The sequence below is a fragment of the Oncorhynchus kisutch genome, linkage group LG4 (genome assembly GCF_002021735.2).
Source record: "Oncorhynchus kisutch isolate 150728-3 linkage group LG4, Okis_V2, whole genome shotgun sequence".
Lineage (NCBI taxonomy): Eukaryota > Metazoa > Chordata > Actinopteri > Salmoniformes > Salmonidae > Oncorhynchus > Oncorhynchus kisutch.
In genome coordinates, this window is record NC_034177.2 from 77,024,211 (window position 1) to 77,038,662 (window position 14,452).

Consider the following 14,452-nt stretch of genomic DNA (forward strand, 5'->3'; position numbering starts at 1 on the left):
ATCAATCTCACGTTGAATCTCTTTTTCTGTGGCCAAGTTTCATACCGTTAACATATTTTTAGAGGAGTCATGAAGCTACTGTAAACAAGCAATATGGTTTAGATTGAATAGGTCATTTAGTGTGGGCAGAAAAATCTTTGATGATCTGAACTTTGAACATCAGAAACACCTCAATCAACTTCTACTATTCCTAATTTCCCCTCATCTCAGCAGGCTAAAAATGTTTATCAGAACAAACAAATATATATCTAAAATCAGCGGTTTACATTTGTTGTTTCCTTGATGTAAAACTCTTTTTAAATCTAATTGAAATGGCAATCTATTCATAAAACACAAACACACAAATCAGCCTGTGTTAGTGCTCTGCTTGACATGGAAACACAAACACACAAATCAGCCTGTGTTCGTGCTCTGCTTGACATGGAAACACAAACACACAAATCAGCCTGTGTTCGTGCTCTGCTTGACATGGAAACACAAACACACAAATCAGCCTGTGTTCGTGCTCTGCTTGACATGGAAACACAAACACACAAATCAGCCTGTGTTCGTGCTCTGCTTGACATGGAAACACAAACACACAAATCAGCCTGTGTTAGTGCTCTGCTTGACATGGAAACACAAACACACAAATCAGCCTGTGTTCGTGCTCTGCTTGACATGGAAACACAAACACACAAATCAGCCTGTGTTCGTGCTCTGCTTGACATGGAAACACAAACACACAAATCAGCCTGTGTTCGTGCTCTGCTTGACATGGAAACACAAACACACAAATCAGCCTGTGTTCGTGCTCTGCTTGACATGGAAACACAAACACACAAATCAGCCTGTGTTAGTGCTCTGCTTGACATGGTAACACAAACACACAAATCAGCCTGTGTTCGTGCTCTGCTTGACATGGAAACACAAACACACAAATCAGCCTGTGTTAGTGCTCTGCTTGACATGGAAACAAAAACACACAAATCAGCCTGTGTTCGTGCTCTGCTTGACATGGAAACACAAACACACAAATCAGCCTGTGTTCGTGCTCTGCTTGACATGGAAACACAAACACACAAATCAGCCTGTGTTCGTGCTCTGCTTGACATGGAAACACAAACACACAAATCAGCCTGTGTTCGTGCTCTGCTTGACATGGAAACACAAACACACAAATCAGCCTGTGTTAGTGCTCTGCTTGACATGGAAACACAAACACACAAATCAGCCTGTGTTCGTGCTCTGCTTGACATGGAAACACAAACACACAAATCAGCCTGTGTTCGTGCTCTGCTTGACATGGAAACACAAACACACAAATCAGCCTGTGTTCGTGCTCTGCTTGACATGGAAAGAAAAACACACAAATCAGCCTGTGTTCGTGCTCTGCTTGACATGGAAACACAAACACACAAATCAGCCTGTGTTCGTGCTCTGCTTGACATGGAAACACAAACACACAAATCAGCCTGTGTTCGTGCTCTGCTTGACATGGAAACACAAACACACAAATCAGCCTGTGTTCGTGCTCTGCTTGACATGGAAACACAAACACACAAATCAGCCTGTGTTCGTGCTCTGCTTGACATGGAAACACAAACACACAAATCAGCCTGTGTTCGTGCTCTGCTTGACATGGAAACACAAACACACAAATCAGCCTGTGTTCGTGCTCTGCTTGACATGGAAAGAAAAACACACAAATCAGCCTGTGTTAGTGCTCTGCTTGACATGGAAAGAAAAACACACAAATCAGCCTGTGTTAGTGCTCTGCTTGACATGGAAAGAAAAACACACAAATCAGCCTGTGTTCGTGCTCTGCTTGACATGGAAACAAAAACACACAAATCAGCCTGTGTTAGTGCTCTGCTTGACATGGAAAGAAAAACACACAAATCAGCCTGTGTTCGTGCTCTGCTTGACATGGAAAGAAATACACACAAATCAGCCTGTGTTCGTGCTCTGCTTGACATGGAAAGAAAAACACACAAATCAGCCTGTGTTAGTGCTCTGCTTGACATGGAAACAAAAACACACAAATCAGCCTGTGTTAGTGCTCTGCTTGACATGGAAACAAAAACACACAAATCAGCCTGTGTTAGTGCTCTGCTTGACATGGAAAGAAAAACACACAAATCAGCCTGTGTTAGTGCTCTGCTTGACATGGAAAGAAAAAAGCTTGTGTTTATACATAGAACGTACAGTCATCATCCCCTTGGTCAGTTGTGTAAACTCATGACAGTCACATGGTAATAATGTGTGTGCGGTATGAAATGAGGCTTGCTCTAATGTGACAGGTACTTTATAGCTGAGACCAAATGCTGTTTTTCGAGTGTGAATGCAGGCGTGCAGGAAAGTGCTTGATAGTCCTGTAAAAGGAGCAGCGGTCAAATGGTAATGACAGAGAGATGTCCCTTTAGGAAAACAAAACCTTCTCACTCGTACTCAAAGCATTAAAAAGACACCGCTGCAAAATCCATGTGCACAAATGACTTGACATTCACAGAGAGAGGATAATACACAATATGTGCATGCACTCTCATTCATGCACTCTCATTCTCTTAATAAATCTGTCAATCCCTCGGACACCTGCATGCAAACTCAAACACGCGCACACAGGAGGCCTCCAGAGTTGAGAAGGCCTCATTAGAACATAACAGTACCAGTGACAGCAGTGCACTTCTCCACTCCAGGATTTATTGATGCAGCATTTTTCACCCTGCCTTTACCGCACCGGTGAAAGCACTTAGGGGTATTATAGTGCAGCACAGGGCCAGCCTGGCACTCTGATGGCACAAACAAACACACTGGGTGCTGCGCCCCCTGTGCCAACCCCATTACTGGTATTAAAGCCTTGGCTAAGGCCCCAAACGCACATTAACAAAGGGCCAAATTGCTGACACTGCAAGGGGGTTCAGAGAGGGTACAGCCCCACAACTCATCCCCAACTAGTGGGATATACCATTGACATTGTAGGAGCTAGAATCATCCTACACCGAATAAGGTTATTGAGAGCAATGCCATAGGGGAACCATTTGATGGGTCTCTGAATCTTCTTTGAAGAACCATACAAAAGTCCAAAACCAGAATCAGAAATGAATAGCCCGGCTGTAGGGTTTTAAACCTTATTTGCATATTTCCCGGGGTGCCTGCACCACATACTCTCACTACTTGTGTCCTCCAGGGTTCGGTTCGAGGCCCTCACTTGGCTCTGTCATATCCTCACATGGTCTCTCCTATCATTGCCATGTGGATGATACTCAACTACCTTTATCCTTCCCCCCTACTGACACCCAGGTGGCGACACGCATCGCTGTGTGCCTGGCAGATATCTCAACTTGAACGTCGCCCCACCACCTCAAACTCAACAAGTCGGAACTGCTCTTCCTCTCGGGGAAGGCCTGCCCGCTCAAAGACCTCTCCATTATGGTTGACAACTCCACAGCGTTGCCCTCCCAGAGTGCAAAGAACCTTGGCATGAACCCGGACAACACCCTGTCGTTCTTTGCAAACATCAAAGCAGTGATCTGCTCCTGCAGGTTCATGCTCTACAACATCCATAGAGTACGACACTACCTCACACAGGAAGCGGCGCAGGTCCTAATCCAGGCACTTATCCTCTCCCATCTGGACTACTGCAACTCACTGTAGGCTGGGCTCCCCACTTGTGCCATCAAACCCTTGCAACTTATCCAGAACGCTGCAGCCCGCCTGGTTTTCAACCTTCCCAAGTTCTCTCATGTCACCCAGAACGCTGCAGTCCGCCTAGCTTTCCACCTTCCCAAGTTCTCACATGTCACCCAGAACGCTGCAGTCCGCCTAGCTTTCCACCTTCCCAAGTTCTCACATGTCACCCAGAACGCTGCAGTCCGCCTAGCTTTCCACCTTCCCAAGTTCTCACATGTCACCCAGAACGCTGCAGTCCGCCTAGCTTTCCAACTTCCCAAGTTCTCACATGTCACCCAGAACGCTGCAGTCCGCCTAGCTTTCCACCTTCCCAAGTTCTCACGTCACCCAGAACGCTGCAGTCCGCCTAGCTTTCCACCTTCCCAAGTTCTCTCATGTCACCCAGAACGCTGCAGTCCGCCTAGCTTTCCACCTTCCCAAGTTCTCACATGTCACCCAGAACGCTGCAGTCCGCCTAGCTTTCCACCTTCCCAAGTTCTCTCATGTCACCCCGCTCCTCTGCACACTCCACTGCCTTCTAGTCAAAGCTCGCATCCACTACAAGACCATGGTTCTTGCCTACGGAGCAGCAAGAGGACATGCCCCTCCCTACCTTCAGGCTATGCTCTAACTCTACACCCCAACCCCAGCACTCTGTTCCCGCCCCCCCCCTTCTAGCTCTGACTCTACTGATAGCTACGTTATTAAGGAAACATGTCGTTTCTATGCCTGTGATATGTGGTTGTCCCACCTAGCTATCTGAAGATGATTGCACTAACTATAAGTCGCACTGGATAAGAGCATCTGCTAAATGACTACAATGTAAATGTACCTTTCCAGTGAATTTACCAGTACCACCCATGACTGTTTGTAGTGATGAGTATTAAACCTGTCACCTGTGATAAAAAGAAGCGCACTATGGTACACAGAATCCAAGGGTTTTAAAGTAGAGCTGGCAGGAAGTTTGCCTGTACAAACTGTTTCCTGCTGTTTAGGGAGAGGCGTGATCTATTTCTATATTCAAAAGGCACTCACACATCTGAGCTATCTTTGTTGCAGGTGCATGGCAACAATTGAATAACACGGGAGAAAAAATAAGAAAGCTTTACGTAAAGTTGAATAAAGAGAAGTGATACTAGCAAGAGCAGTGATACCAGCAAGAAGTGTGCAGGTTTCTTCTCATGATCGACTTCTATAAAAGAAGCCTACTTTAAATCTCAGCTTCTTAACTAGCTCATCCGTATGTTTTTTAAACGTCACATTTTTGTCAATCCAAAAGCCAAGATATTTATAGGCAGGAACCTGCTCGATGAGACAACCATCCAATGCATAAATGTGTAAACCATCATATTTCTACAAGAATTAGAAAACAACATACATAGATTTTTTCCTGCATTAAGTACCAAAATGGGCCTTTCAGATTTTCTGATGAACAGTAGATGCCATGTCAGGAACCCCACACTTAACTCAAAGGTTATTTATTTGGTAAGAGTTCTCCAAGTAACCTTAAAAGAGTTGAGGAACAAGCATTTAAGAACCTTCATTTTCTTCAGTATATGTCTCGTAGTGGAATGATGCAAAAAGGTTAACAAACATTTACTGTACATTAAGGCATAAAACATCGTACTCACAGCTGGCACTGGTCTCCCTTGATTCCCTTGGTTTGGCAGTAGCATTTCCCCGTCGACACCTGGCACAGATTGGCATGTCCGTTGCACTTGCAGGCTACCATGGTCAAAGAAAACAAATGGAGGAGAAAGAAAGAGAGAGGGGGGAGAGGAAAACACTGTCAGTCATCTCACCATGATGCACAACACACAAAACAGTGAGTCAGCCAGTCAGACAGGACAGAATACGACCCGTAGCTCTGGGCCATATCTGAATGATGCAACATCTTCTTGAACCGTTCTGCTTATGACTAATTTCCATACTCTCTGGTGGCAAAAGGGTCAAGACTGGTGTCCTCACCTAACCCAAAGGTCAGTGACCTTGGGTTAGCCAGAGAGCGAGAGACAGAGAGAGCGAGAGCGAGAGACAGAGAGAGCGAGAGACAGAGAGAGCGAGAGACAGAGAGCGAGAGACAGAGAGCGAGAGACAGAGAGCGAGAGACAGAGAGCGAGAGACAGAGAGTCACATAATTTGATGCTTGCAGAGGGCAAAACAGCATTGAATATAAACATATTGCACACTCAAGAGCAACATTAGTTAGATACAGTTTGAATGATTACAGCAAGTCAATGTTTAAATCATGACTGTTAGCTTCTGCATATATGCTGACCAGAAAACTAACTTGGGGATACAATGATAAGATGAAAATGATGTGACTGGGAATGTGTTTATAGTTATTCATTCTGAGCGATCCAAGGGAGTGCAGAGGGTAGGACAATGTTTCAGAGCACTCAGGTCAAGGTAGCCTGGGGCATAGAAATTATAATGAGAACAAACTTCTCTTGTGCCATTATGAGTCTAAGTACATGATTGTACTGAGGTAAACAACAAGTAGTCGTGGGAAAGGGAACTGTATTTCACTGTAGGTAAACAAAAAGTTCCTTCATCCATGAAAGTTTTGAAAGATTGCGGGAGAGTGAATGTCTGAAAAGGACAGAGAGAGAGAAATTCCTCTCTGTCCTTTTCAGACATTCAAATGAGGATTAAAAAAAGACCATGATTTTGGTGATTTCCATAAAGTGTTATCCATAGATGGGTCCTTTGGAGGAAGGATTGTTGACATACAGAACCAGCCAACAGACAATAATTTTGCACACCCAATTTTTCAGTTTTTGTTTGTTAAAAAAGTTTGAAATATCCAATAAATGTCGTTCCACTTCATGATTGTGTCCCACTTGTTGTTGATTCTTCACAAAAAAATACAGTTTTATATCTTTATGTTTGAAGCCTGAAATGTGGCAAAAGGTCGCAAAGATCAAGGGGGCCGAATACTTTTGCAAGGCACTGTATATATTTATTTTTTTACTATATATATATGCTACTGCTCGACAAAAAAAGAACTTGGTCAAACAACAGCCTGTCGACTAAACAATTGACCAGTCTAATAATTGGGGTCAGCCCTAATAGAGCCTTAGAAAAAACATCCCATTAAAGATGTACTTTAGTAGCCAACATAAAGTCAAACCCCACTGTGATACGCCTGACACTGACATGTAAAACTAGACACTCCTCCATACCGTTTTTATGTTCTATAGGAGGCACGGAACCCAGTGACGTCCACCACTAACTAACTACTGCAGCAGCAATAGAGACACGCCACTTCACTTCCACTGTCTGTCCTATTTACAGAGAAACACAGATAGAGCAAAATAATGAAATAAACAGAGAAAATACAATGAGGATTTTGTTTTGGGAGGCGGTGCAGCTTGTATCTTTGGGGCTTATGCTCTATAATCTCAGTCTCTCGCTCTCTCAGTCTCTCGCTCTCTCAGTCTCTCGCTCTCTCTCTCTCAGTCTCTCGCTCTGTCTCTCGCTCTCAGTCTCTCGCTCTCAGTCTCTCGCTCTCAGTCTCTCGCTCTCAGTCTCTCGCTCTCAGTCTCTCGCTCTCAGTCTCTCGCTCTCTGTCTCTCGCTCTCTGTCTCTCGCTCTCTGTCTCTCGCTCTCTGTCTCTCGCTCTCTGTCTCTCGCTCTCTGTCTCTCGCTCTCAGTCTCTCGCTCTCAGTCTCTCGCTCTCAGTCTCTCGCTCTCAGTCTCTCGCTCTCAGTCTCTCGCTCTCAGTCTCTCGCTCTCAGTCTCTCGCTCTCAGTCTCTCGCTCTCTCAGTCTCTCGCTCTCTCAGTCTCTCGCTCTCTCAGTCTCTCGCTCTCTCAGTCTCTCTGTCTCTCGCTCTCTCAGTCTCTCGCTCTCTCAGTCTCTCGCTCTCTGTCTCTCGCTTTCTGTCTCTCGCTTTCTCAGTCTCTCGCTCTCTCAGTCTCTCGCTCTCTCAGTCTCTCGCTCTCTCAGTCTCTCGCTCTCTCAGTCTCTCGCTCTCTCAGTCTCTCGCTCTCTCAGTCTCTCGCTCTCTCAGTCTCTCTCTCTCTCAGTCTCTCGCTCTGTCTCTCGCTATCAGTCTCTCGCTCTCAGTCTCTCGCTCTCAGTCTCTCGCTCTCAGTCTCTCGCTCTCAGTCTCTCGCTCTCAGTCTCTCGCTCTCAGTCTCTCGCTCTCAGTCTCTCGCTCTCAGTCTCTCGCTCTCAGTCTCTCGCTCTCAGTCTCTCGCTCTCAGTCTCTCGCTCTCAGTCTCTCGCTCTCAGTCTCTCGCTCTCAGTCTCTCGCTCTCTGTCTCTCGCTCTCTGTCTCTCGCTCTCTGTCTCTCGCTCTCTCAGTCTCTCGCTTTCTCAGTCTCTCGCTCTCTCAGTCTCTCGCTCTCTCAGTCTCTCGCTCTCTCAGTCTCTCGCTCTCTCAGTCTCTCGCTTTCTCAGTCTCTCGCTCTCTCAGTCTCTCGCTTTCTCAGTCTCTCTCTCTCTCAGTCTCTCGCTCTGTCTCTCGCTATCAGTCTCTCGCTCTCAGTCTCTCGCTCTCAGTCTCTCGCTCTCAGTCTCTCGCTCTCAGTCTCTCGCTCTCAGTCTCTCGCTCTCAGTCTCTCGCTCTCAGTCTCTCGCTCTCTGTCTCTCGCTCTCTGTCTCTCGCTCTCTGTCTCTCGCTCTCTGTCTCTCGCTCTCTGTCTCTCGCTCTCTGTCTCTCGCTCTCTGTCTCTCGCTCTCTGTCTCTCGCTCTCAGTCTCTCGCTCTCAGTCTCTCGCTCTCAGTCTCTCGCTCTCTCAGTCTCTCGCTCTCTCAGTCTCTCGCTCTCTCAGTCTCTCGCTCTCTCAGTCTCTCGCTCTCTCAGTCTCTCGCTCTCTCTGTCTCTCGCTCTCTCAGTCTCTCGCTCTCTCAGTCTCTCGCTTTCTCAGTCTCTCGCTCTCTCAGTCTCTCGCTCTCTCAGTCTCTCGCTCTCTCAGTCTCTCGCTTTCTCAGTCTCTCGCTCTCTCAGTCTCTCGCTCTCTCAGTCTCTCAGTCTCTCGCTCTCTCAGTCTCTCGCTTTCTCAGTCTCTCGCTCTCTCAGTCTCTCGCTCTCTCAGTCTCTCGCTCTCTCAGTCTCTCGCTTTCTCAGTCTCTCGCTTTCTCAGTCTCTCGCTTTCTCAGTCTCTCGCTCTCTCAGTCTCTCGCTCTCTCAGTCTCTCGCTCTCTCAGTCTCTCGCTCTCTCAGTCTCTCGCTTTCTCAGTCTCTCGCTCTCTCAGTCTCTCGCTTTCTCAGTCTCTCGCTCTCTCAGTCTCTCGCTCTCTCAGTCTCTCGCTCTCTCGCTTTCTCAGTCTCTCGCTTTCTCAGTCTCTCGCTTTCTCAGTCTCTCGCTCTCTCAGTCTCTCGCTCTCTCAGTCTCTCGCTCTCTCAGTCTCTCGCTTTCTCAGTCTCTCGCTTTCTCAGTCTCTCGCTCTCTCAGTCTCTCGCTCATAATATGTATATTTATATTTGTAAAAAAATACTTAGGTCTCAATATGTCTTCCCTGTTGAAATAAAGGTTACATCAAAATGTGTATCTCTCCCTCCCTCCCTCTGTTGAACAAAGCCAAATATAGATGTTTTTCTCAGATGTAACTGACCAAATTGGAGCAGCTAAAACAGAGAAACGCTAAGATTTCTCATACTTTTTCATGATACTATTCACTTGACAGCAAAGCCTGTCGTGTCTGTACAAAAGAGATATACTCCCCTCTCTCACAGCCCTAGTGGGAACTATCATACAGTACACTATAAACACTCCATCAAACATACCTAAACAACTCCCACACTTCCAGAACCAAAACAGCCATAACCAGATCATCTTTCATACACACAGGCATCCCAAGATGAAACACCTCCCCCTTACACATTCATACCCATAACAGAAAAGTCTAAATATATTTTCAGCTATACCGAATTTGCATTTTCCGTTTTTGAGAAGAGTAAGACATGGGATTTCACCAGTTGGAATTATTCCTAACTATACAGACAGTGTAGGAATAGTTGAACATCGCATACAATACTCTGACTCAAGGTAGGCATTATGAATGTTCCAACATTCAGGCTCTGTGTAGATGATGTATGATACAGTACATTGTCGAAGTCTGGTAGTAGCCACAATGAAAACTGAAGTAGAATAAACAATCATTGGCCCAGTGCAGGTATAAGTCTGTACAGTAGATTTCATTTGGATCTCTTTTAGTCCTCATTTAGACTAATCTTCCAAGAGTCCTTAAACTTTAAAATACAATTTATAATACGAACACATTTTCACATATAACACACTGTTACAAAGAGACATAACACACTAACATATTGACCCGATAAATACTCAGTCTAAGAAGATATTGATTCTTCATCTACCATAGTCCAGCACAACGTTCTATTATATTTAAATGGTTTAAATCAAATCGAATTGTTATTTTGCCTATTTCTCTTTTCTATCTGGATAACACATAGATGGTGGACAATCTATTCCTAGTATTTATGGAATGTCTGTCTCTTACCAACTGAATACTGTTGTGAATAGAACTTGGCCGTTTTAAATATTGTATATTATGAAATAAAATAAGCATTTTTTTTCAATTATCTTGTTGATTTATGACCAACCAAGAGCATTGCGAATGACTACAACAGAAGAACCATATCTCCACCTTAAAACAATCCATGCTGCTTTGTTCTGTGCATTCTGCAGCCTACTAACTTCACTTGCTGATGCATTTCCCCAGACCACAGAACAGTAGTTCACCTGACTCTCAATTAATGCTTGTGTTATTTGCTGAAGAATCTTTCCTGGTAAATATTTAGCTATCCTTCTGACTATGCATGCTGTTTTCATTTTTCTTTCTTTTTTTTACATAGGTTAGTTATTTGAGATGACCATGATAAGCACTCCTAGTAGTTTGGTTTCTGCCACTTCCTCAATTTGTACTCCCACAAAACTTAATTGTATCCCATGCTGTGTTGGCTTTTTCCTAGTGGAACAGACCAACATAACTTTGGTTTTCTTGGTGTTTAAAATAAGTTTTTTCTGGAAAACCCTCTCCCTGATATTCTCCAAAACTCCTTGTAAACCTTTCTGTACCTGTTGAACAGATTGTCTTGCTGTATAAATTGTAGTATCATCTGCAAATGTAGTAGCTTGAGTTTCAGATAAGGCATAAGGAAGGTCGTTGGTATATATTTAATAAAGAAGTGGCCCAAGGAGGCTGCCTTGCGGTATTCCACAGTTTAAAGCATGAGGGAAAGAAAATTAACCATTGATATAGGTAGACTGTTTCCTGTCAGTTAGATATGACTGTACCCAATTCAATGCAACCTCCTTAAAACAATAATGCATTAATTTTGTCAACATAATTTAATGTTCCACTAAATCAAATGCTGCACTACAAAGTAGACTACATTGTCAAACTTCCAAATGGTCTAGTATGTGTTGTGTAACAGTGGGTTGACTCCTGTAGGCTGTACTGTACAGACAGGGAGCAGCCTGCAGGACTGTAGAGTGCCTCTCCTCTCTGTGCAGAGCAGAAACTGAGCTGATTTATGGCTAAATTAGGATCTCTATGAATGTACTCACATTATAGGAGTAGAGTAGTGTGCTTCAGAGGCTGCTGTTCAGGCACTTAGACAGAGAGATGTGACACTATACCACTACAGCAGGGCCTACTGTAGATATCACAAAAACACACACAAACACGGCTATGCTTGCAGAAACACACATAAAGTGTAGAGTGTAAATATACAGATGCATATTACCGGACTCACAGCCGACCATCACTTTACTCTTGTTTTTCCAAACTGTGGTTGTCTACAGGGACTGCTTCTAAACTAAAGAGTTTAGAGCAGTTCTCAACAACGGACACGTCTATGCACAGCAGCAGGAGAAAACCCAAAGCATCTTTTATAAGATCCACAATTCTCTTCAGAAGACACAAAGGAACACTGTGACATGATGCAGCTCACACTTCTGAGCCCAGTTCTGAGACAACACAATGTGATAGGCTAGCTGATTGGCTACAGTGGCAGGGCTGACACTCCAGAGTCTCCCATACTGCACTCTGGTCCTGTGAGACTTGACAAATCTTAGTGCAGTGGTCACCAATCGGTCAATCAAACATTTCTGTAAAAAAAAAGGGTTAGGGACTCCTACATTCCTACTTCTTTTTTAAAATTTGGTTTGCGCTGTTGGCGGTAGGTGCATTTGATTCAGCAGCCCTAGCACCAGGAAGGCAAAGTGTTCCCATATTGAACCATTTCATGTGTCTAAAGGCAGAACTCTGGCTACGAGCAAATCAAGTGCAAGGCCTACCACTGGCCAATCAGATAGCTCAGATCACGGTGTCTGCACAGTTTCCTCGAGCCATATACTGTGAAAAGAAGCCTCGAAAGCACAGCAAAGTTGATGATAATGTGAGATTTCAAAACTTTCAAAACCATGACTAGTGAGAGACTCAACGACTACAGCAAAGAGCTGCTGTTTTTATGAATAAGATCATGTTTAAGTTATTCATTACTGTCAACGCTTTGTTCAACAGTTTTATGAGCCATAAAATGTGCGTTCTCCCTACTAATATTCACGCTATAACCAGCACTGCAGCTGCAATGAATGAGTATAGCAAAGTGTTTCAATAAGCCTCCGTTGTTATTATTAGAGTCCTGTCTTTAATATCAAGGATTATTTCACTTTCTCTGGTCATAGGAGTAACATGAATTGGTGCATGTGGCAGAAATAATGTGTCCCCTTTTCTCAGTGGAGGGAGAGCGGAGGGACGGTGAGTCAGGTGAGAGGAGGGAGAGCGGAGGGACGGTGAGTCAGGTGAGAGGAGGGAGAGCGGAGGGACGGTGAGTCAGGTGAGAGGAGGGAGAGACGAGGGACGGTGAGTCAGGTGAGAGGAGGGAGAGCGGAGGGACGGTGAGTCAGGTGAGAGGAGGGAGAGCGGAGGGACGGTGAGTCAGGTGAGAGGAGGGAGAGACGAGGGATGGTGAGTCAGGTGAGAGGAGGGAGAGACGAGGGACGGTGAGTCAGGTGAGAGGAGGGAGAAAGGAGGGACGGTGAGTCAGGTGAGAGGAGGGAGAAAGGAGGGACGGTGAGTCAGGTGAGAGTCAGGAGAGCGGAGGGACGGTGAGTCAGGTGAGAGGAGGGAGAGCGGAGGGACGGTGAGTCAGGTGAGAGGAGGGAGAGCGGAGGGACGGTGAGTCAGGTGAGAGGAGGGAGAGACGAGGGACGGTGAGTCAGGTGAGAGGAGGGAGAGACGAGGGATGGTGAGTCAGGTGAGAGGAGGGAGAGCGGAGGGACGGTGAGTCAGGTGAGAGGAGGGAGAGACGAGGGACGGTGAGTCAGGTGAGAGGAGGGAGAGACGAGGGACGGTGAGTCAGGTGAGAGGAGGGAGAGACGAGGGACGGTGAGTCAGGTGAGAGGAGGGAGAAAGGAGGGACGGTGAGTCAGGTGAGAGGAGGGAGAAAGGAGGGACGGTGAGTCAGGTGAGAGTCAGGAGAGCGGAGGGACGGTGAGTCAGGTGAGAGGAGGGAGAGACGAGGGACGGTGAGTCAGGTGAGAGGAGGGAGAGACGAGGGACGGTGAGTCAGGTGAGAGGAGGGAGAAAGGAGGAACGGTGAGTCAGGTGAGAGGAGGGAGAGACGAGGGACGGTGAGTCAGGTGAGAGGAGGGAGAGACGAGGGACGGTGAGTCAGGTGAGAGGAGGGAGAGACGAGGGACGGTGAGTCAGGTGAGAGGAGGGAGAAAGGAGGGACGGTGAGTCAGGTGAGAGGAGGGAGAGCGGAGGGACGGTGAGTCAGGTGAGAGGAGGGAGAGCGGAGGGACGGTGAGTCAGGTGAGAGGAGGGAGAGCGGAGGGACGGTGAGTCAGGTGAGAGGAGGGAGAGAGGAGGGACGGTGAGTCAGGTGAGAGGAGGGACAGTGAGTCAGGTGAGAGGAGGGACGGTGAGTCGGGAGAGCGGAGGGACGGTGAGTCAGGTGAGAGGAGGGAGAGCGGAGGGACGGTGAGTCAGGTGAGAGGAGGGAGAGAGGAGGGACGGTGAGTCAGGTGAGCGGAGGGAGAGAGGAGGGACGGTGAGTCAGGTTAGAGGAGGGACGGTGAGTCAGGTGAGAGGAGGGACGGTGAGTCAGGTGAGCGGAGGGACGGTGAGTCAGGTGAGCGGAGGGACGGTGAGTCAGGTGAGCGGAGGGACGGTGAGTCAGGTGAGCGGGGGGACGGTGAGTCAGGTGAGCGGAGGGACGGTGAGTCAGGTGAGCGGAGGGACGGTGAGTCAGGTGAGCGGAGGGACGGTGAGTCAGGTGAGCGGAGGGACGGTGAGTCCGGTGAGCGGAGGGACGGTGAGTCAGGTGAGCGGAGGGACGGTGAGTCAGGTGAGCGGAGGGACGGTGAGTCAGGTGAGCGGAGGGACGGTGAGTCAGGTGAGCGGAGGGACGGTGAGTCAGGTGAGCGGAGGGACGGTGAGTCAGGTGAGCGGAGGGACGGTGAGTCAGGTGAGCGGAGGGACGGTGAGTCAGGTGAGAGGAGGGACGGTGAGTCAGGTGAGCGGAGGGACGGTGAGTCAGGTGAGCGGAGGGACGGTGAGTCAGGTGAGAGGAGGGACGGTGAGTCAGGTGAGAGGCAGCCACACCACTGCTCCCTCCCTCCCCTCAGACTGACCATCAGATCCAGGCACTCAGTCCAGTAAAAAAATATATATTTATATATTATTATGCTCACTCAGCTGTGCCGAGTGAGATTCACAAAGGATCTTGGCTCAGAAAAGGTTGGTGACCACTGTCTTAGAGTGTGAGTCCTTATAGTGCAACACCGTGTGGTGTATGCTGGCATACAGGTAGCACTGGC

At 47.0% G+C, this 14,452-nt stretch overlaps 1 protein-coding gene across 2 annotated transcripts in view; it reads right to left on the reverse strand.

Moving 5' to 3' along the window:
- Window positions 1–14,452, reverse strand: part of LOC109890014 (attractin-like protein 1) — a 313,206-nt gene that overhangs the window by 179,227 nt on the left and 119,527 nt on the right. For both annotated transcript variants that reach the window (XM_031823665.1, XM_020481961.2), the window contains one exon: window positions 5,283–5,376. In XM_031823665.1, coding sequence (XP_031679525.1) covers window positions 5,283–5,376 — 94 coding nt within the window. The remainder of the gene's footprint in view (window positions 1–5,282; window positions 5,377–14,452) is intronic.